Raw genomic sequence first — 21,997 nt, 5'->3', positions numbered from 1 at the left:
ATATATATATATATATATATATATATAAATTGGCGTGGTGTTGTTGTGTGAACTTTTTGTGTGTGTGAGAGACTGACACAACAGTGTCTACTTCTGGTCTCCATGGGGTCAGTGTCTGCTAGGATAATACTTACCTGACAGGATCTGTTGATAGCCATTCCCCAGAGAAAGTCCTTCATCTGCTCAATAAATTACACAGTGCAGCACGAGCCAGGGGTCACAACAACCCGACCCCTCTCTTGTTGGGATAAACAATAGAACAATGACTGCGATCGGGTGTTCCAACAACCACCTAGCTTTCAAGCTGACCGCAAAATGCATTTTTATTATTCCCGAGGTACAACTGTTAGCTCGCCACGCCAAAGGCTCCAAAATGACACGTGGAGGTTATCAAAATAGCCCCATTAGAAGTTGTGTGCGTGTATTCGGGTGTGTAAAAGAGAGGAAGATAAACGGATGACTAGGTGTTCCCATGACTGAATGTTTCACCAATATTGTGTTTATAGGTACAGTTTATCCCTGCATGTGACATAGAGCTGCAGTCGAAGTTACATGACATTCTCGCTGTTGTTGCAAGTGATGTACCTTTGAAAGAAACTCTCTCCTTAACTGTGCTGCCTCACGGCTTCGCCAAGCATTCGCGGGAGCAGTACGAGAAGCTGTCCACCATGCATAAGAACATGCAGAAGCTGTACGAGAGCCTGGGAAGCTACTACGCGTACGACCCTCACGCTATCTGCGTCGAAGACTTCTTCGGCGACCTGGCCAACTTCCGCAGCCTCTTCATGGTGAGTCCCTGTCCGGCCACGCCTGTGTTCTCTTTATCTGTCTCTTTCTTACATATTTTTTCTTTCTTTTCTCTCTCTGTCGCTCATTCTCTCCTTCTTACTCTCTCTCTGTCTCTCTTTCTTTGTATGGGTCTCTTTTTTCACAGACTACACTGTGTTTTCCTTGAAGGGTAGTAATGTCAAAGGTGTAACCTTACAGTTCATCAAGTCCTTTGGATGTTTGTAGAGTGCAGATGCTGTGTGCCATGACTGAATACAAAGCTTTGCTCCACCCCCACCTTTCCATGTTAAACCTATGGCCATTAGCAGTGAGGTAACACATTTTCCTCAGCGTCAATGAAGACATTCCTCTGACAGAGTGTGGGTGCGAGGGAAGGACTGGCTTACAGAGCAGATTAAAGCCAACATAAACGATATTGAGAATGGAATGTATAATGTATCGCCGAGCGTGTACGTTCTGCACTGATAACAGAAAACCGACTTTGAAAGCTTCTTAGACCTCAGACACTGTTCCAATAGGGTGCAGTGTGTGTGGGAGGGGGAGGGGGGGGCGATATGGAGGCCCGCCTCCTTTATACAGTATAAAGACGCTCGCCAGGCTTAGACAGGTGGAGGGCGGGTGAGACTATGCAGTAACCGATTTAGTAAAAGTCTTAAGAGTTTGAATCCACTGACCAAATCTTCAGGTGCGTTTCCTCAATCCAACTATTCGTTTGAGACAGAATGTTCTGTTAAGCCGTTATTTCAGGCAAATTTACAACGAGAGTTATAGTGCCTGGCGCCGTCCTGATATCTTGAAATACACAAGACCTGTGTTTTGTTAATTATATTGTCTGCTTCGAACAGCTGCCTTGTAAGTTCTGTAGAGGTTAAATAAACAGTAGAGTTTGTCTTTGGAAGATCATGGCCTTGCTAGGCTTTTAGGCCATCAATGTAGCCCAGAAATACATTTCAAGCTTCAGAAAAAAAAGGAAAATAAGTAGCCTCTTTTATTTTTCATTAACATTGTCATTGTGCAGTTCTCCAAACAAAAGTATCCACCAGAGAAATACCTTTAATGTCAAATTCAAAACATTTGTAAATATTTGACACATGTGAGAAGAAAGCTGATGTCTTGGGCTGAAGTCTCTCAAACACTTGTCTAATACTCGCTCTCTGTCTTCCTCCCACTTCCTCTTGAAAATATGAAGTGTCAGGATGATGACATGCTGTCCAGGAGGCACGCTCCCAGTCTTCTAAACCCATTACTGTGAATGGCAAGGTCCCCTTGTCTTAGTCTCCCTGCTCCCCTAGTCGAAGTGCTATCCAAAACCAGCTTTCAATTCTTTGATCAAAGTCTAAAACCTCGCACGACAGGGCTCTCCCTCCAGGATTCAGAGATGCACACCTCTGAAAGAGGCATCACCGGCTCCAGAAATAAAATAAATAGATTATTCTCTCTAGCAAATTGCCCCTCATGAATATTTCAGTACTGATGAAGATTTTGGTGCCAGGGTTGGGTGGTGGGGGGGGGCGGGGGCGGGTGAAAAGGGGCGAGTGTGAGGAGCGGGTGTTGGTGCTAGTGCAACAACAGTCCTTGTATGACCAGGGTGTCTGTTTCTCCTTCTGTTCCTTCAGTATTCAACAACCCCAGATCTCTTTAAGAATTGAAAAGGTTCCTTTTTCGTTGTGAAAAGCAGAGAGTTGTCCTTCCTGCCCTCCAAGCTAAGCTTGAGTCGTTAGTAGAAGGCTGTTCTGCGCCTGAATCATCCATGCTTGACCAGTTAAAATAATATACAGTACAGGATTGGGATGTCGGGACTTATTGGCATGGATAATTCATATTCATGATGTGTGGACTTCATTTAGCTCTCTAATAGATTTTCAGCACCACGTCTAACACAAGGCAAAAGTATGGTTCATCATATGGCTTTAAAGGCTAAACATTGATCTACTGACATCACCCCCTGTTGTATTGCCTGTGTAATGCATTCATTGCACACAGAGCATCCCAGAGCGCCCCAGATATTAAAGAACTCCATTGGAATACTTTACTCTAAATTGCTTTTACTAAAAAGCTGAGCTTAATTCACCGAACCGACATGAGGCATTTGAGTTAAACTCACTGACAGACAGTCCTCATAGAACTGAATGTAGCAGATAAGAGAATCCATTAGCTGTTTTTTTTCCATGCTCTTCAGGCCCTATAAAATCATTTGATTCAGGACATGGAGTCCATACTGGAATACCCCAACAATTTGTCCTTTTAATGTGGCTGCCATATTTGTAGATGGAGAGTGAGTGAAATGCAATCAGTGGCTTTGTGTGTAATCCTGACCAGAGCTGTGGCTGAGTATCTCTGTATTAATGAATTATCAAAGCCCAGCAGATGGACGGATGAGCTACCAGCCTTACTTGTTAATTGAGTGACTTTCTAATAAGACCAATAGAGCCAGACCAAGCGTATAGCTACAAGATGGAGCATCTCAGCGATGATTAGGGTGTGTGTGTGTCTGTGGTATTGTGTGTATTTTTGAGTGTGTGTGTGTGTGGCACCCTAATGCTCTGACAGGAATAATCATGATGATGATGATAACAGTGCAAGGATGGATGTGATTCTTCCCTCCAAATTCCTGAAAAATATATTGTCCTACTGGTCTATCTACTCCTCTGCTATATGTAGTCCAGAGTCCAGAAACCCCATGTAACTGAGAGAGGACCAAACTGTCTGAGTATGATGAAAAGGAACTAAAGGCATTGAACCTATGACTTGTTGAAGTGGTTTCCCTTCTCTCTGACACATCCGGGAGCAGATGGCTAATAAACACATTCTCCCTCAGAAGTCTGGTAGGGTAAGATGTGTAAAATCCAAATGAGATATTGCACTAACTCTGCCATTGTGTGAAGTTTCAGCTGCTATGGAGTGATTGGTATTCCAGAACTATCTTTGGAGTGGCATACATGTATGAATTGTAGTCTATAAGAGTTGCTTGGGGAGATAAGCTTTGGTATATTGTGCAGGGTCAGGGAAGAACAATAAACATAATTCATGAATTATTGAAAGAGTTATCTAGAAAAGAGTATACCTGCTGGCCTTAGCTTGGTGGGACCAATGCTGCTCATAAATTATGTGGTTTCTGGACTGAAGGCTGTAGAGCCAGTGAGCCTTTGCTCTGGACGCAGAAGGCCAGAAAAGGGGAGGTCTCCTTAACTTCTCTCCACTTCCTGTGTGCTAACAGGAGTAGCCCCCTACACCTGCCACGCTCCATAAACATGACATTGGCTAGCTACCTTGGCCTAGCGTAGGATGGTGCTAGCGTGCGTAAATACAGCACTACTACACACACATGCCCACAACAGACACACCATATGTACACATTCACGCACATGGGGAGGTAGATGGGTTTACTGCATTTAAAGCACCTTACTTTTACCTTGTCCTTTACTCTCTTACTTTAAGCTTTTTAACCTTCCTCTCATCTGAGTGCTCTTACTGTGTCAGGCTATCTCTGTTTCTCAGCAAGCCTTCAGATAACCATCCTGGAATCTTCTAATTAACGAAAGGTTTAAAGTGAAGTTTTTTTTCAGTTTTATAATCAGCTCTCTTAATGACGTTTGGATTATTTAGTGAGCAAACACAGTTATCCGCTCTAATTTGCGTTAATGAATCAATTGTTCTCTGTCACTGAGGACCTGAGGACTTTTTAGTCTTTCCTGTCATGTCAATTCACTCTACTGGGTTCTGCTATTATTCCACATGTACACAAGATGGAGAGGTGAATGAATATTTCCGTCATAGTAACTATCAAATAAGATGAAGGTATCCACATGGTGAAACTATGGTGATGAGTTTTACTTTGCTTTGGCAAAAAGCTTTACAGCTATGATTTGGAGGGATAAAAAAATCGGATTATTCAATTCTAATACAGTAACCTCCAGTATATTTCACATTATATTTGTTGTATACTTTCAGAGACCTCTGTCTGTGTTCTTAAACCTGGAAGGCAGTTTGTGTATTGTCTTCTGCTCTCTCCAGTGTTCTAGTCAGATTTCTGTGTTGGAAGATTATATCGGAAAACCCTCCTCTTGGGGATTGTTTATCTCTTGTAAGCCCTTCTACATATAGGAGACAACCACCAAAATAGATACAATCATTGAGTGGATAATGCCATTGGCAAGAGACCATCAGAGACGGACAAAAAGGCGAATATATAGGAGTTGCCATGGTGATAAGTGTTGTTTCAAGTTTGATGGGAGCCGGATAATTATGTTGTGTAAGTGTGTTTACAATCTCAAACGCTTGTTTGTTTAAAGTAAGTTTTGCCGACAGGATTTTATTTGATGCTTGAATTAATCATTCTTCAGTAATGACATGTTGTTACATGATAAAAGGTTGCATTGTTTAGAATTGATTAAAGTGGGTAGTAGTGTAGTTGTACAGTAGCTGTGTAAGCTCCATTATGACTTTCCTTATTGCATCAGCACTGATATTGTCTAAGAATGTGGGCACACAGTAAACATAACCTACTGTAATCTGCAGGCATGTAATGCTACAATAAATAATGCTAATATGGCTAAGGAGGCTACATTAAGATGCTTCACTTATAATAAAGGGTGGCAGTCAAAAGCCATCATTGTTTCTAGAGGATATTCTACTGAAAATGGAACGGAAGCTTCCTCTATCAGTCTGCATCTGCTCATATGCAATATATGTCTCCCTGCTTGTCCTTGGACTTGGAGCAGAGCTCCACTATTGACTGGCATGATGAGCTGCTCTTTCCTTGTCCCTTCCCTACGATCTCTGTAATCCCTCTGTCTCAGCAGCCAACACGACACACACGTCAGGAAACCGTAGGGGGTTTGGGATAGGGGGGCTGACTGTCGACTGTCATTATATCAGACCAAGAAGGAGCAGGGGTGCGCCATCTCCTCTCACACACACACACGTGTTTATGCATACACGCTTATGCGCACACGCGTGCACAGACACACACACGCACACACACACACACAGACTCTAAGAAGGGCCTTGTCACAGCTTCGCCATGGGCCTGGGGTGGGCAAACCTTTCTGGGCTCCAAAGGTCGCCTAGTAGTGTCTCCTCCTCCTCACCGCCTTAGAGTCTGAACACGCCTCGTTCTCTCTCTCTCTCTCTCTCTCTCTCTCTCTCTCTCTCTCTCTCTCTCCCTCTCTCCCTATGTCATTCTCTCTCTCTCTCTCTCTCTCTCTCTCTCTCTCTCTCTCTCTCTCTCTTTTCAATCTTTAAATGTATCTCTTTTTATATCCTTCCTCTATTTTTCTTTCATTTTCTTTCTTTCTTAGATCCCTCCCTCTGTTTTTCTTCCTCTCTTTCTCATGTATTCGCCTTATCTCTCTCTCCTTGCCTGACACCTCAGTGACATTTAAGCCAGAAGAGAGGGTACAGGGTGATATCTCTCTCTCACTCCCCTGAGACTGGTTCAGTGCTGAAAGCCCACCACTGCCCACCACTGCCCAGCCCTCCCTCATAAAATGGTTCCTCCGTCTATCTGAAGAAAAACACGTCTTACTGCGGAGGAATGCGCCACTCTGCTGTGTGTGAGGCAATGCCATTTTACAAATGCATGATGTCTCGCTGCTGATCCATTATTGACACACGCCATAATGTGGCTCCATTCAGATGTATTCAGTTCTATATTGTGTATAATGTATTGTAATGTGGCAGGATGGATGTATAAGATGTTCGTGTAGGGTAGAATCAACAAAAAAAAAAGAAGCCAAACTTTATTCATTGAATTATGCATTGTTTATTCCACTGGTTCAGCCGTAACTAGGAAAGAGTGCTCTGAATAAAATCTGCTGATCCCTAACTTCTCCTGCTTTCGCACTGGAGAAAGTCAGAAAGAGTCGGCAGGAAGTCTGGAGTCTGATTGTGTGTGTGTGTGTGTGTCCCTCTTCAGGAAGCTGTGAAGGAGAACCACAAGAAGAGGGAGATGGAGGAGAAGATCAAGAGAGCCAAGCTGGCGAAGGAGAAAGCTGAGCGAGAGAAGCAGGAACGCCAGCAGAAGAAGAAGCAGCTGATTGACATGAACAAAGGTATGCCACTTCTGCCACGCTGCACAGTGTGTGTGTGTGTGTGTGTGCGCGCGTGTGTGTAAATGATGGCGGGGTAGGCGGGTTGTGAAGAGGGGGCCGAAAGCCATGTCTCACGCAGAGACAATCTCTGCAGGAGGGTAGGAACATGTTTCAACTGTTGAGAAAGCACACACTCGGCTCACGTGGGCATACAAAACGTCTGGCAGATTACACTGCTCTTAGTCTGGATTTGAACAGCCTATTTCACAGCTAGATTGTAGTGTGACCCGCATAACAACAGAGCACCCATATCAATGGACACTGGTCAATGTTCACATGTATCTTATTGTGGCCATTCATTTTAAACAAACTGATGTGAGACCTATTAGTGACAGAAACTCAATCGCTGTTGTTCTTGGCATTGTGCGTTGGGAGTAACTTGGCTGTGTTACGTGTACAGAAAATGGCTGAGAAGCATAATGTGGATATAGGTCATATGTAAAGATGGGCATGAAAGATTCACTGCCCTTGTGTAGCAGACAGATAATGGGCTGGCAAATCACACAGGCAGGATGGTCATTTGTCTCATTGCTATTAGGAAGACGTTTAGCTGGGATTTGTAGGCTGTCGTTTGCAACTTCCTGTTTCAATTCCGACTGGGATTGCTTTAGTCTTTTGTGTTGTTTACTGTAGTTTATTGTTTGATTGGCTACGTTTGATGCTGCTCATAAACAAAATGATGCTATTAAATAGGTATAGATTTTTTTTTAGGCCACACTTATTCACACTGCAAATTAGGAGGCGAGTTGCAGAGAGAGAGAGATAGAGACAGATAGAGAGTGAGAGAGAATCCTCTGAAGCCCATCTCTGAGATGACATTGAGGAAGATTCCGCCGCCTCAGGCCTAGAAAAGCAGGCAGTGTGGTCTTTTTGTTCTTTTTGACAAACAAGCTGAGATTTTTCACAATCCACCAGCTTCAAATGTCACCACCAGCCAGGACCTTTCTGTAGCACCGCACTCGGAAATGTGCCAAGTCGCTCGTCATAACCGTGCCACAACTCTCCAGGATAATTGATGCGTGCAAGGTTTTTTTTTTCCTCTTCATCTCTGTCTCTCTCTCTGTCTCTCTTCATCTTTGCAAGCTGTGACCTCTTTGAAAGCTTCACTTTTAATAATCCAGAATAGCGTGGTTGAAGATGTCTGTCTCTCTCGGGCTCACCAGATTGGAGGGGCGAAGTAGGTGTGATATTAAATTTTTCTTGCCTGAGCATATTTTGATCTGTTTGAGACAAACCATAATAAGTCAGGCATGAATAAAACAAGTGGGTGACTTGGGCAGGTAGCCTGGAGCCTAGCAGAGAGCTATCCTTCCACACCAAGGTCTCACCATTGCGGTGGCTCTCACGTATCATACGACCCCACATCAAGACATCTGGATTTTCCAGGCTCTGCGATTCTGAGGGTGATCCGGTTCCTTCTCCGAGACGGCATGATGTAATCAGAGTTCTGTCCAAAATGGGTCTCTCAGAACCGTCGGGGGCCTAACTGGTTGTCTGCTTGAAGCAGAGGAAAGAGGAAAACCAGCTTGATGCAGTGCTCCTCTGCCCTGCTGAAGCGGGCCTGTGGATAGCTAGAGGTGAGAGGTTAAAGCTCTCTCTGTGATGTTTCGCTAGAATGGAGCTTCTGCCACTCGGTTTGGAACACTTGTCAGGATATCCGGACTTTTGGTGGATTTCTTCCTTGTTGTTTCCCCTGTCTGTGCTTCCTCCCTGCCTGCCTCTCCTCCAGATGACTAGCCCGGGTGAGATCCTGGCTAGAGCCGTTCATCACAGACAACCATCATTGACAGCTCTGTTGAAGCATTCTTTCTTCTGTTTGCAGGAGTTTGGATCACTTGCATCAATATTTTATTGTTAGCATCAAATTTGTTTTTTTATAAGATCTTTTTTTTTTTACCTTTCAATTACTGTCTCCACTACTGTTTATCAATCATAGTGGATAATTATAGTTTAACATTGTGATCCAGTTAAGAGGCTAAAATAGAAATGGACATTGCAGTCATCATAATTATTTCCATTCTAAGCAAGGCACCATAAGCCCAGCTGAATATATTGATTATAGTGTTAGGCTGAGTGCATCAAATCTGTTTTCACTGACAGATGGAAAAGCATATGGATATTACTGTGCAGTGTGTGAATAACATACATCTTTAGTGTGTCTATTTTATGGATTTATTCCTTCATTCATTTTAGTGTGTTAAGGCTATCTGATGGATCATGGTGTGGCGTTTAATGCAATTTCAAGGAGCTATTTTTATGGAGAGATAGATTTTGAGTCATTTTGCAAATTGAGACCTAATCCTCTCCACATGCAAATGATTAACAATGGAATGCATATTTAATGAGACTTTAATTCATTTAGCTTTAGGAGGACGGTGTTGGCTGGGGGAGGGAGGGACAAATGCTTTCAGGAAATAGCACAGAAAGTGTCCTCTATTTCCCAGTCGTTGAAACTTGAGAATGTGCCCTTTGCACAGTTCAATGGCACAACCGCTTCCCCGTGCCTGTGATTGATGTATGAGACAAGCGGCGGGCTAAATCTGTTTTCGTTGTGAAGTATTAGAAATACTAATATGGGAAATTGCTTATGAAATCATTACCCAGTTCCCCATTTGTTTTAATTTGCTCTAAGTGGATTTCCATATTCTCTTGGACTGACCAGATGTTCAGCATTCACCCAAATTGCTTTACCCCGCAGAAAGTAAATGGGCGTCACTGTAGAATAGAGCCTAAATCCACCTAATCCTTCTGTCTGTAATAGGAAAAGATGTTTCAACCCAGCAGGGGATGTATAATGCCGGCAGATGTAAAACAATGTCACAAGCAGTGTGCCGAGCCCGTGGAGAGGGGCAGCATGGGATAGCGAGGACTGGTCAACCTCCAGGGTGTCTCTCCAGAGTCAGAACACAAGAGTGCCACCCTCCCACCCACCCAGCCTGGCATGACCAGGATGGGCTGCCAGGTTGGAGGAGGAGGGTGTCTGGACCCACACCCCCACAGTGGGTCCAGTCAAGTCCACTCAGGTCTGGGCAGGGCCTGGAAGCACTGACGCTGCTGTGAGCAACATGTGACGTGGCACTGCGGACACATGGGAGCAGATCAAAAACAGGCAAACGTCCTTTAGACACTGTGCACCTAGCTGGTGCAACTTAATAAAGACAAACTTTTTGTTCTTCTTCTAGCAGAGCTTTTCTATAAATGTCAGAAGTTATGTTTGCAATTCATGTGAGAAATTTAGGATATTATTACTGGCTCAAGTGAGCCTTTCTAAATAAGACATATTACAGCAGTTAGCCTTACTGTGCAAGCTTAGCTACCATAACAACGGCTTTCTTAGTGTTATTAGCAGAGCCCCTCGTGTGTACAGCGCCCACCTGTGCCTAGCTGGCTGTTTGATCAGCTACCTCAATGCTCCACTAGACCCTTGCATGGTGTGAGTTACAGTATCTGACTCAGGGATGTACAAACCCCAGCCTCTTGCAAAACCAATAACTCAAACCATTTCAGCCATTTTATAAAGCCTTCTCTATCACAGGAGGCCTTACAGATGCTGCTCTTTCTAATTCACTTTCACCTGCGAGTAATCATTCTTCACGGGCTGAATTAGGACCCACTCAGCCAGTTCAATCCATTTTTGCAACAGCTTGCAAGCTCTGGCAGAATGCAGTGGTATGCAGTGCTTCGCTCAGAGGGAATATTACAGATATTAGAGAAGAGCTTTTGCTGAGGTGTATGCTGTGATATCAGGGCGGCAGAATACATTAAAGCCATCTTGAATGTCACCGCTTTTTGGTTTCAATTGGAGCCCAATGTCAGATAAACAATGTCCCTCCTGAAAACAATGTGTGTCGGCGCCGTGCGATTATTAAGTCCATTACCAAAGCACGGGCGTAATCTTCCTAATCCGTTCACACCAGACAGACCAAAAGTCTTACATAGCCCAGGACTAACTAGCTGAGGGAAATAAGGCTGTTTCAATGAAGTCTTTTGAAAGCCTCTGCAGGCTATCCTTGAGGCTGATGATTCTTTAATGTCCTTTTCCTTTCCATCCCTCAAAAGCTTCAATTCAATATTACAGTGTATCTGCTCCAGAGGCAGCGCCTCTCCCTCTGATAGCTGGCTCTGAGATCAGCGTTCCGACAGCCTAATACAACCACGTCTCCTCACCTCTGTGGTTCTGCTCAGCCAACTCTCTGGATGTTGACAATGATAGCCCTAAACTTCTATTTATGCAATCCCCATGTCAGCTCTCCGCCGGCAGAGTATTCGCTCTGTGTTTACCGGAAGAGAAGTGAGTGGGTGTCTCTTTGCAAAAGTATATATTGCAGCGCTTGACAGATAACCTACAGTCAAGAACATTCTTAGAGTGGCGGTTGTCTTTTTCTGTGTCCTTTCATCGCCCCATTCACTGCAGGGCGCCTTCCGCCATGCACGTTGGCCCTGTGCTATTCATGCTAACAGTGTTAGCTTGTGGCTGTGACTGAAGATGCAAATTGCACACGTGTCAGCCTACTGGAGCTGTCCTGCTCAGGCAAGGCTGAGATGTTTTTCATGCTGTCGCAGTGACTGGCCTTCTCCCTGTCTGTCTGACTTGCTGTCTGGCTGGCTGGCTGCCTGCCTGGCTGGCTGCCTGGCTGCCTGGCTGCCTGGCTGCCTTGGAGAGAGTGACAGGGTGGCGAGCAAAGGGAACGTGTATTGAAAGTGGCATGTGACAGGGACAGTGCCGTTAGGCCATCCTGTGTAGCTGCGTCCGGGCCACACCGGGCAGGTGATTACAGAGGCATGCTGACAGGCGTCTAACCGCTGAAAAGGTCGGGTCCTCACAGTCACACAGTGTTCCCACAGCATGCCTGATATGAGGACAATAGTAGGGAAATAAAGGTGAGAGAAGTACAGTAGAGGCTGGGCAGGGCAGGGACAGGAACCTTTTGGAGGGCAAAAATACTCTGATTCTTTCCATTTCTCGTTGTGCTTTATGAGAGTGAGTGTTGACCTTCATGTTGCGTCGGGAGCAGGAAGGGCAAGGACACTCCTACGAGCCGGTGATTAAATTTGACGAGGCTGCCTGACTTCTTGCCCATTTATTCCTCAAAGTCTAATTTCCCATGATCACATCAACCATGGTCTTTGTGTGTGTGTGTGTGTGTGTGTGTTTGGGCATGTGTGTGTACCCCCTGTTACAAATGTGTGGCAAAAACAGACAACGACATGGTCTTTCTCCTTCACATCTGCATACACACACGTGCTCTTTCTCTCTTCTTGTCACTTTGCCAGTGTTATTTACATGGGTTGTCAGGGAACAGCGTACTCTCTTTCTGAATAACTTGTGAAAAGCGCCAGGGAGAAGGGCATGCATGCTCTGGGCACGAGAGGAAGACGCCACTGTGAATATCTGTCATTACCTTGAACGACAGCAACAAGGGCATGCGGCTTATCTGCTCTAGTACATCAATTTTAATAAATAACGGCACATTCGGTTGTGCTCTATCTTCTCTGGGGATCTGAATCTGCCTTTAGGCGATGATAGCTCGCTGAATGTGGAAGTCTGGTTGGGAAGGAGAGATGGAGACAGAAAGATAGATTGTGCCTCACATAAACAATTGCCATGCAAGGATTTAATCCGTGTGATTTAGTGTAAAATGCTTTTCTGTCAGTGAAGGTGAGACAGTAAGCCAGTTCCATCAACATGCTCAGTAGATTCCAAGTATTTCTATTTTTCAAACATTTTTTCTGACACAATGCGTGTTAGAAAGAATCCGTTGTTACAGGAAGTCTTTGATTATTCTATGATAATTATTTCATTGCCAATTAATGTACCCAAAGGGAACGCTCTCCTCCACTTGAGCTTGTATTGTCTGTGTCTGCATATGTATCAAATAGCCTTAAATAAGAAACTTTTCTTCTTGTGGAGGATTTTTTCGAGTGGACTGAGAGAGAGACCTAATTAGCGTTCCACTAAAAGCTCTAATCACTTTGAGCCTCTTTCACTGAATTTGGTCGCTTCTCCCCCAGGTCGCAAAGAGACTGAGATGAGACAATGCATCAGAGAATCCCCCACGCCCTGTACAATATATATATATATATATATATATATATATATATATATATATATATATCTAGTACTTGACCCTACTCACTGTATCTATCCACTTAAATAACCAACATATAAATCAATGATGTGAGCGGGTATTTATCAACATATTCACACTGATACCCGCCCGCGATTGACCTGCCTACCTTAACGGAGCACAAACAGTTCTAAATAAGCGTGGCGACCTACCCAGAACGAGTGCTAACTACGGTGGCTCGTAAGGTACAACAACTGCCCCTCTACAGGCCTTAAGACTACCATCTTACATATATATATATATATATATATATATATACGCACGCACACACCAACACACACACACACACAACCATAACTCCCTTCCCTTTTACAAACGGTGTTCTTCCCTAGAACAGCTTGTTATGGAGAAAGAGAGATGGGCATGGCCATATATATAAGATTGTTCCGGGGTGGGCGGCGGGGTACAGAGTCACAGGATCAGCCAGACGTTGGACTTCCATGGCCGCCTCTGTCTCCGTCTCGCCAGCATGTCATCGCTGACTGGCCTCTCCCTCGAGTGCACACAGGCCTGCATGTGTGTGACAGTCCAGGCTGGCCCCTTTTTGGCTCAGTGACATGTTGACCCCATGTGGTCCTCAGAAAGTGTGTCAAGCTGACATCTGTCCGGCAGGCCTACAGTGCTGCTCTCGGGGCTGGCAGTCTCCTGTGTATAGGTCTGTCGCTGGGTAAACAAGGCCACACTGCAGCCTACTAAATAGCAGTACTGTGAGCCTGAGGCACTGGAGGTATCAGGGTTTGGGGTAATAGTGTTTGGTAGTGTGGAGGGGATGCAGGTGGGAGGCGTTGATGAAGATGGGAGAGGCTGTGACGCTGCTCTCCAGTGGTGTTCCTGCACCCCCCCCCTCCTCCCCCTCCCCCATCTCACTGGGGGCCTCTTTGCATCCATCCAGATGGAGGGTTTATTTTTGTTGTTGTTTGTTTATTTATTCATGCATCCAGCTATTCGGGGCAGCACTGGGCCTTTCGTCTCTTCCATAAATGCAAATGGCCACAGCGGCTCATCCACTTTCATCTCTCCCCACCGCCGCCGTCCCCATCCCTTCGTCCCCTCTCTTTCTCCATCTCCCTCTGTCTCCATCTCCCTCTGTCTCCATCTCCTTTTGTCTCCATCTCCCTGTGTCTCCCTCTCTGTCTCCATCTCTGTCTCTATCTCTGTCTCTTTCTCCATCTTCCTCTCTGTCTCCCTCTCTGTCTCTTTCTCCCTCTCTTTCTCCATCTCCCTCTCTGTCTCCCTCTCTGTCTCCCTCTCCGTCTCCCTCTCTGTCTCCCTCTCCCTCTCTGTCTCCCTCTCCCTCTCCCTATCTGTCTCCCTCTCTGTCTCCCTCTCCATCTCCCTCTCTGTCTCCCTCTCTGTCTCCCTCTCTGTCTCCCTCTCCCTCTCTGTCTCCCTATCTGTCTCCCTCTCTGTCTCCCTCTCTGTCTCCCTCTCTGTCTCCCTCTCCCTTTCTGTCTCCCTCTCTGTCTCCCTCTCCCTCTCTGTCTCCCTCTCCCTCTCCCTATCTGTCTCCCTCTCCCTCTCCATCTCTGTCTCCCTCTCTGTCTCCCTCTCTGTCTCCCTCTCTGTCTCCCTCTCCCTTTCTGTCTCCCTCTCTGTCTCCCTCTCTGTCTCCCTCTCCCTATCTGTCTCCCTCTCTGTCTCCCTCTCTGTCTCCCTCTCTGTCTCCCTCTCTGTCTCCCTCTCCCTATCTGTCTCCCTCTCTGTCTCCCTCTCTGTTTCCCTCTCTGTCTCCCTCTCCCTTTCTGTCTCCCTCTCTGTCTCCCTCTCCCTATCTGTCTCCCTCTCTGTCTCCCTCTCTGTCTCCCTCTCTGTCTCCCTCTCCCTTTCTGTCTCCCTCTCTGTCTCCCTCTCTGTCTCCCTCTCCCTATCTGTCTCCTTCTCTGTCTCCCTCTCTGTCTCCTTCTCCCTCTCTGTCTCCCTCTCTGTCTCCCTCTCCCTTTCTGTCTCCCTCTCTGTCTCCCTCTCCCTCTCTGTCTTCCTCTCCCTATCTGTCTCCCTCTCTGTCTCCCTCTCTGTCTCCCTCTCCCTCTCTGTCTCCCTCTCCCTCTCTGTCTCCCTCTCCCTCTCTTTCTCCCTCTCCCTCTCTGTCTCCCTCTCCGTCTCCCTCTCTGTCTCTGTCTCCCTCTCTGTCTTTTAGTTCCTGCCTCCCTCTCTGTCTCTGCCTCTCTCTATACCTGCATCTCTCTCCATCTCTCACAATCTCTCTAGCCATGGGTCTGCCTGACCAGCCAGGTCAGAGGGCATGGCCTGAGCACACAGTTCTCCTCCTTCACAGTTCTCATCTGCAGCAGAGCCCCGCCGCTTCACCCCATTCCACCCGAATCTACCCCCCACCCCCCCTTCTCTCTGACCACTCCTCTGCCCTCTCGCCTCCCTTGACTAGCTCCCTCCCCAGCCGTCCTTGGCGCCACGCTGGGCTCCGTACGCTCGTGTGGCGTACGTGGGAGAGCCCTGATCCACTCCTATTCCCCTTGGAACGGGGGATGTGGGAGCGGCCCTAATTGAATTATGGAGGACATGAGAGGGTTTGCACATCAAGCTGTTACAGGAAAGCAGTCCAAAAGAATATTCAATCGGATCCATCTTCTTCATTAGCCCCTCCCTTTCCATTCCCGCCCCCTCCTTTTGCTCGTCCCTCCAGCCCGACCTAGACAAACAGCACCAGAGGCCCAGCTGGTCTCTCTGCTGAAAGTTTCTCTGGTGTCTCTGTCAGGGGCTGGTGGCAGACTTGGCCGGGAAGAGAGAGGGGATAGTGGAGGGAGCGAGTGAGAGTGATTGAGAGAGAAGAGGGACAACAGTATGGGGGAAAGAGGGCAGAGAAGGTTAGGAGAGAGTGGGGGCGACTTACAGGTGCACGGCTGCTGTCCTGTGGGCACCTGTGTTCCCTCTGCCCTCTGTGGCAGTAATGCACTCTGACTGGCTGGGTGACTGACTGGCTGGCTGGCTGGCTGCTTCTGTTGGCGGTCTGACTGTCTGGTTGGCGGTCAGACAGGAGCCTCAGGAGCGACAGGGACTGAGGGAGGCACAGGCAGCCAAACCAGTCTCCTTGCCAGGGAGAGCCAAACAAACAATGGAGGAACGGAGGGAGAGAGATGGCGAGAGGGAGGGAGGGACAGGTGGAGGCTGTACACGTGGCCGTAGAGTCGACCTGTAACCCTCCACACAAGGCTCTGTTCACGTCTAATGCACGGGGTTAATTGCACAGGTGACTTTCTGCGGGGGAACAGATGGGCTAAAATGTGTTCAAAAACAATGCCGAGTGTGTGTGTGTGTCGGGGAGGGGGGGGGGGGGGATTAGGGGCTTGTTTTTCTTTCTTTCTCCTCTGCTTCCTGCCCTCTCTTCTTGGGAGTGTCTGGAAAAGAAACACCAGGGAGAGAGATCTCAGCAGCACTCCTTCAGAGCGGCCTCGTCTCATCAAGCCCTTATTAGACGTCACAGAGAGGCTAGCGCAGAGAGCAGCACGACGAGGATCATCCTCACCACACCACCACACGTCCTCTGTTTGTTATCCACATGTCTAGCAGGTTAGCTGTGACAGGCAGATGTTACGACGCTGGAGAGAGGATCTGGTGTCTCCGCGTCTACTCCACACCTCTGGAATGATGACTTAAAACACTCAGCCTCATTATCTGTGCCATTATGTCTCCTGTTACAAGTCAAGCTGTTTCACACAGAAGGATTACAGACACTCGGCTTGATGTCGTTTGTTCTGCTGGAATAACACCAGACACAAAGAGCTTCAGTCTGAAAGCCTGACGACTCCCATTCACAACACAGTGCCTATTCTCCCCTCTCTCCCGCAGACCGTTTGCCAACTTTGCCAAAAGCGCAAATGGCACGTGTTCACTTTCAGGTCATCTTCAAAACGATTTCCTTTCCTATTGGGGTTGTTGTTTTCCCGGGAACTATCTGGCATACCAGACAGGAGACGGCCTGCATGCTGATGGTTTTTGTCTTTCATCGGGAGAGGAGTGGTGGCTGCATGTAAGCCATCAGGAATTGAGTTCTCAATCGATCCGCTATGTCTCCCCCCCCCCCCCCCCACATACCACCACCACCACACACATGCACCCACCTTCCCCACATAGAGGAGATGACAGATAGCAAATTGAATTTATGAACAGGCTGTGTTGACACTGCTGCATAATTATAGAATGCCATGGCTCTGTATATAAGAGGGGGGAGAGTGGTGACGAATACAGATGAAAACTAGAGATCTGTTTGGAGAAGAGATACCGGGAGCCACTGCTCTCTCAGTCTCGGTGACACTCACCCTCACTTTTTACCCGCGTGTCGTTGTTTAGATACTGGATGACAGCGGCGTGGTGTGTAACTACAGAGGAGTATCTCTTTTCTTTTGTCCCCTATCTTGATAGCAGTGCGCTGATAATGGCTTGTGGAGACTGGTTTTAGACTGTGGTGTGATGAATTCACTTTCAGAAGGCCCTGACCGGGTCCCTCTCTCTCCTCCAGCTGATCTTGCCCTGAGCAGCCATGAGCTCATGTCACACTGCACTGCTGAACCCGTCTGGACTGGAGCACACACACACACAAAGCTACACAGACACATGTTCACACAAACACACACACACACACACACATACACACACACAATTGAGGCAGCGAAGTGTGTGGCTCTGTGGAGTATAAATTCCCTTGACTGGTCATGCCAGACTTTGCGCCTCTTTCCTGTTAGTTTGGATTAGCCATCCAGAGTCAGTATTCAATATAGGACACAAAGTCATTACAATGAAAGGATATGCAGCATTTCAGTGTGAGGTTGGTTGTGCGTGCGTGCGTGTCTGTGTGGGTTTCTTGTGCGCGCGTGTGTGTGTTCACTCCAAGGTGCGTGCATATGTTGGAGGAATAATGAAATGTCACACGGCTCAGGCAGTGGAGTGTCTCGGAGGGATCTTTATGACCCCGCTCCTCGCCCCGCTCCACTAGGCCTTCTCAATGAGCCCCTCCTCCAGATGCAGCGCTGACACACAGGCCCACTCCACCGCCTCCATCCAGCCCTCCTCCTTGCCTCTCCTATCTCCGTCCCTGCTAGTGACACTTGACTTTGCCCCCCCCCCCCCCTCCCTCCTCCTCCTGCCGCTCCTCCTCCTCCTCTTCCTTGTCCACTCTCCCGGGGGTTGAGGAAGATAAGCTCCCCTACACCCTCTCCACTTCTCCTGGCGCCTCATTGGTTGAAGCTAATCTTATGTGTGAAGATGTTTTTTTTTTTTTGTAAATCCGGCGCAGAGCTGCACTCTTGTTATCCCCCTAATTAGAAAATGTGACAGTGCAGTTGGTAAATATGTTACAGAGCAGATGAGGAGTCCGGAGCCGGCCCCGAGGGTCCACTGTTACACTTGGCAGAGCCAGAGGGGCCCAGGTGCTACCTGATACCCACTCATAGGAGGGAGGAAACTATGGAGGGAAGGAGGGAGGGATGAGGGAAGGAGGGAGAGGTACAGGACACGTTGTGCTGGATCTCACCGGAAGGTAGAGAAACCTTTTGGAAATCCTCCACAACTCCTCTTGGCATCTATCAGAAAGTATCCAAAAAGTGTAAAAGCCTATGCCTGTTCGTTCCGTTCCTGCCCGTAGCTTAATAAGATCATTAAAGGACCCCAGGGCTGTCTGCTTAGGTGCCCGCCAAGGTGTTACATCGCTGGGGGGAGTTTGTCGATGTCTGAGGTTTTAGCCCATCTTAACCCATTTGGAAGGCAATTTCCTGTGAGCGGCGAATCTTTCCTCTCTAGACAGAGTTCCTGAAGTAAAGGTTAGCTTCGCTGTAATTCCCCAGCGCTAATCTAGCTGTGGTGCTAATTGAGAAGATGTTGAATATTTGCCCTTGGTTTTAACACCTGAAAGAGAAGACAGGAACTACAGGAGTGAGGATGAACACCAAGCCTGTCTTCCACTGACTGATAACAGTGAGGATTACAGCTCTGAGGCCTTTCCGACTCATCCATAACAGCATCGTTTATTCTTTTTTTTTTTCCCCCTTCCAAATGCATTGTCATTGATCGACTAAACACGTTTGAAGCTTGTGTTTAAGACCACGGACTTCATGGCATAGTTTGCGATGGCGAGAGGCCTAGAGTCTGGGGCCCGGGATCCTGGAGCTGTTCCTCCAGAGCAGAGGTCTCGTCTGCTGGAGAGGAGCCCGGGTCCAACAGGACATTGTTAATGGAGCGGTAGCAGGTCACCAGGGAGCATGTTTCCCATTTTAGTCATTTTGCTTCTTTGTGTCTGCGAAACCTCCCCCCCTCAGCCCAGTCTAGCAGGCTCCCCAGCCCTGGTCATTACGGATGATGAATTGTGCTACAGTTAAGCGGGAAGTAGGACAAATTGATCAAAGTGTCAGGTGCCCCATGTGATGTCTATGTCTCCAAGAAGAAGGAAGTGGGGATGAGGAAGGAGCTGTCGAAAAGTTTCTGATGCCAAGGTGGTGCAGATAAATGTTTACCTGGCGCATTGGCTCTCCCCGCTCTTGTCAAACTCACAACACGTCCCGGTTAGCCTACATACGGCGAGCGAGGCGCTAATGAACTGTGAGTCGGCACCGTTCTGGAGGCTTTAGCAGTTATCTCGCTGTCGGCCATCTTGTCCTGGAGAGGAGAACCAGGTGAAAATGCTTGTCCTGGTTAACACCTGCTAGCACGTGCCATCAGTGGTGTAGTGGTGCAATTTTAGATAAGGACTACTTGGCTCGCTTTGGTTTGTTCTGAAAGAGCTGGTCTAATTAAGCTTGATGTAATCTGGGTTGCTTTTAAACACAGCACACAGTAAAGAACAGACACTTTGATTTCAAAGTAACCCTCGGGAAGGGCCTCCGGATGAGAGAGGAACGAGACGGAGATTTAGGAGAGAAATTAGCGCAAGTGCAAATGAAGTGCTTGTTTGGGGTGTATTTGCATAAGATGCGTTTCTATTCTTAGTGCGATATTTCTTTGTTTTTCTTGTTTGAAATTATTTAATGCTGGGTGGTTGTGTTTCTGGAAGAGAAGAGAAGGAACACAGGCGGTATGACTGCTCAGTAATAGCAGAATATGTGGCATTTCCTCAAATTAATTATGTAGCAGTGTCAACTTGTTCTGTTTATAAATTCAATTTGCCCGACTGTCATCTCTTTTTGAGCGCCGGGGAAAAACAAAAGATTGATCACCGCTCCTGAGAAAGTGCTGCTGAAAGCAACCGCCGTCTCTGACGCCAAACGCTCTTTCTTTCTGCCATGACCAGAGGCAAGTGGGAGTTTGGGGGGGTTGGTAAGGGGGTGTGCGCCAGGCCTCTGTGGTAAACACGACAGAGGAGCAGTTCACTCATGTATGCAAGCGATTGATGGCGTAGTCGGCCGTGCTACTATAAGTCACCCTAATGATCCCAGTTTAAAATAATGTCTGTTCTGGACCACAGTGATGAAGAGCGGGCACAGTGACTCATTAGTATAGTGTAGGGGGTTGAAGATAGATGGCCCAGATATAGAACTAAAGCTTATTTTTGAACCCTCTCCATCGAGCTATAAGACTCAGTGTGGCATCGTGGTGCACGATGTGCCATCCCTCCCTCCTTCCCTGCGGCAACCCAGTGGGGCGTGGATCCACCCAGTAGTTTGGTTGCGGGGACATTTTCTGAGGCAGGTCCCGGTGTCATCGATGGAACAGTGATTGAGAGGGCCTGTATTGAGCGTCTCCACAGTAAATCTTGGTAAAGAGCACTTAGCTCCCCTGCGTTAGCCACAGAAAGAATATCTGTCAATGGCCATCAGTGAATGCTTTCATCCTCCTACTCCTCTGCCTGTGTTTCTGCACTAAGAGCACCGAGTTTCCCATTTTAAACACACGCACGCACGCACACTCACGCGCGCGCGCGCTCACAATGCCAAAGCAATTCACCAGAGACGGGGGGGAGCCCGAGTGACTGGCCGTTGTCTTAATGCTGATGCACTGTTTAATACTCCCCCGTCAGTTTGTGTGCGCGGGAGGAAGTGTGTGAGAGTGTTGGCGTGAGTGTGTGCACTTCCCTGCGATCAGGTGTTCCTCCTATCTGTGGTGTATTCCCTGACGTTGGAGTGTGTGTGTGTGTGTGTGCACCTTCCCTAACCTCATTCTCTCCACCCTGCAGAGGGAGATGAGACAGGCGTGATGGACAGCTTGATGGAGGCCCTGCAGTCCGGAGCAGCCTTCCGGGACAGGCGAAAACGAACGCCCCGCAACGGTAAGACCCCCCGCAGCGAGGTCACTTCCTCCCACAGCCCCTCCCACCTGGGCCCCGGCCAGAGTGTTGCTGCCCGAGCGTTTTACCGTCCGCCGGCCGCGCGCCTAACCTGATTCCATCACACACTCTCCTCAGCCGTCCCTGTCACCGTCTCCCCGGACATACCGGGAGGTGACGCATGTCTCCGGGAGCCCTCGTGACATGTCATTTGTTCCCCAGTGTGTGCAAATGTGTGTTGCGTTGTATGTCCATTACAACTGTTTACCAACTGTCAGCATGGTAAACCGAAGGATCGCCTTTTTGTTGCCACACACACAGATACACAGACAACCATGTCCTCCGCATTCACACTTCATTAGAGATTCATTGCCTACTTCAACAAAGCATTGTTTACTACAGAAATTAGATGTGAGAGACAGCCGACTTAATATAACCCTACTGTTAGCCCACTGGTGAATGTCTTTTGCCCAGGAGAGTGGGGGGGCACTGGGTAGGTGCCAGGCTACATTGACATGTGTGTGTGTGGGGGGGGGGGGGGGGGGGGACACGCCCCCCCAGGTGTCACCACATCAGTGGTGGTGGCTCCCGGTCCCTCTGTGACACACCCACTGCAGGTACAAGGTTCTTCTGAATCGACTGTGTGAGTCTCTTACCCAGTTAGCTGAGCTGTACCCGAGACAGTTGCCATACAGAGCCTGAGGAAGGACACGTCTATCTAATGGACACCTATTGCTGTTTTACCAAGCACCTTTACAGCATACTAGCATCTCACAGTGCAC

At 47.6% G+C, this 21,997-nt stretch overlaps 1 protein-coding gene across 11 annotated transcripts in view; it reads left to right on the top strand.

The window, feature by feature from the left end:
• The window catches only part of diaph2 (diaphanous-related formin 2), a 319,038-nt gene that overhangs the window by 259,210 nt on the left and 37,831 nt on the right, over window positions 1–21,997 (top strand). For all 11 annotated transcript variants that reach the window (XM_084690922.1, XM_084690925.1, XM_084690924.1 and 8 more), the window contains 3 exons: window positions 624–788; window positions 6,707–6,842; window positions 21,126–21,218. In XM_084690922.1, coding sequence (XP_084547048.1) covers window positions 624–788; window positions 6,707–6,842; window positions 21,126–21,218 — 394 coding nt within the window. The remainder of the gene's footprint in view (window positions 1–623; window positions 789–6,706; window positions 6,843–21,125; window positions 21,219–21,997) is intronic.

The sequence above is a fragment of the Hypomesus nipponensis genome, chromosome 1, assembly GCF_054491055.1.
Source record: "Hypomesus nipponensis isolate SF chromosome 1, ASM5449105v1, whole genome shotgun sequence".
Taxonomy (NCBI): Eukaryota; Metazoa; Chordata; class Actinopteri; order Osmeriformes; family Osmeridae; genus Hypomesus; species Hypomesus nipponensis.
Note: the sequence above shows the minus strand (reverse complement) of the source record. Positions and strands in the feature narration are given on the sequence as shown.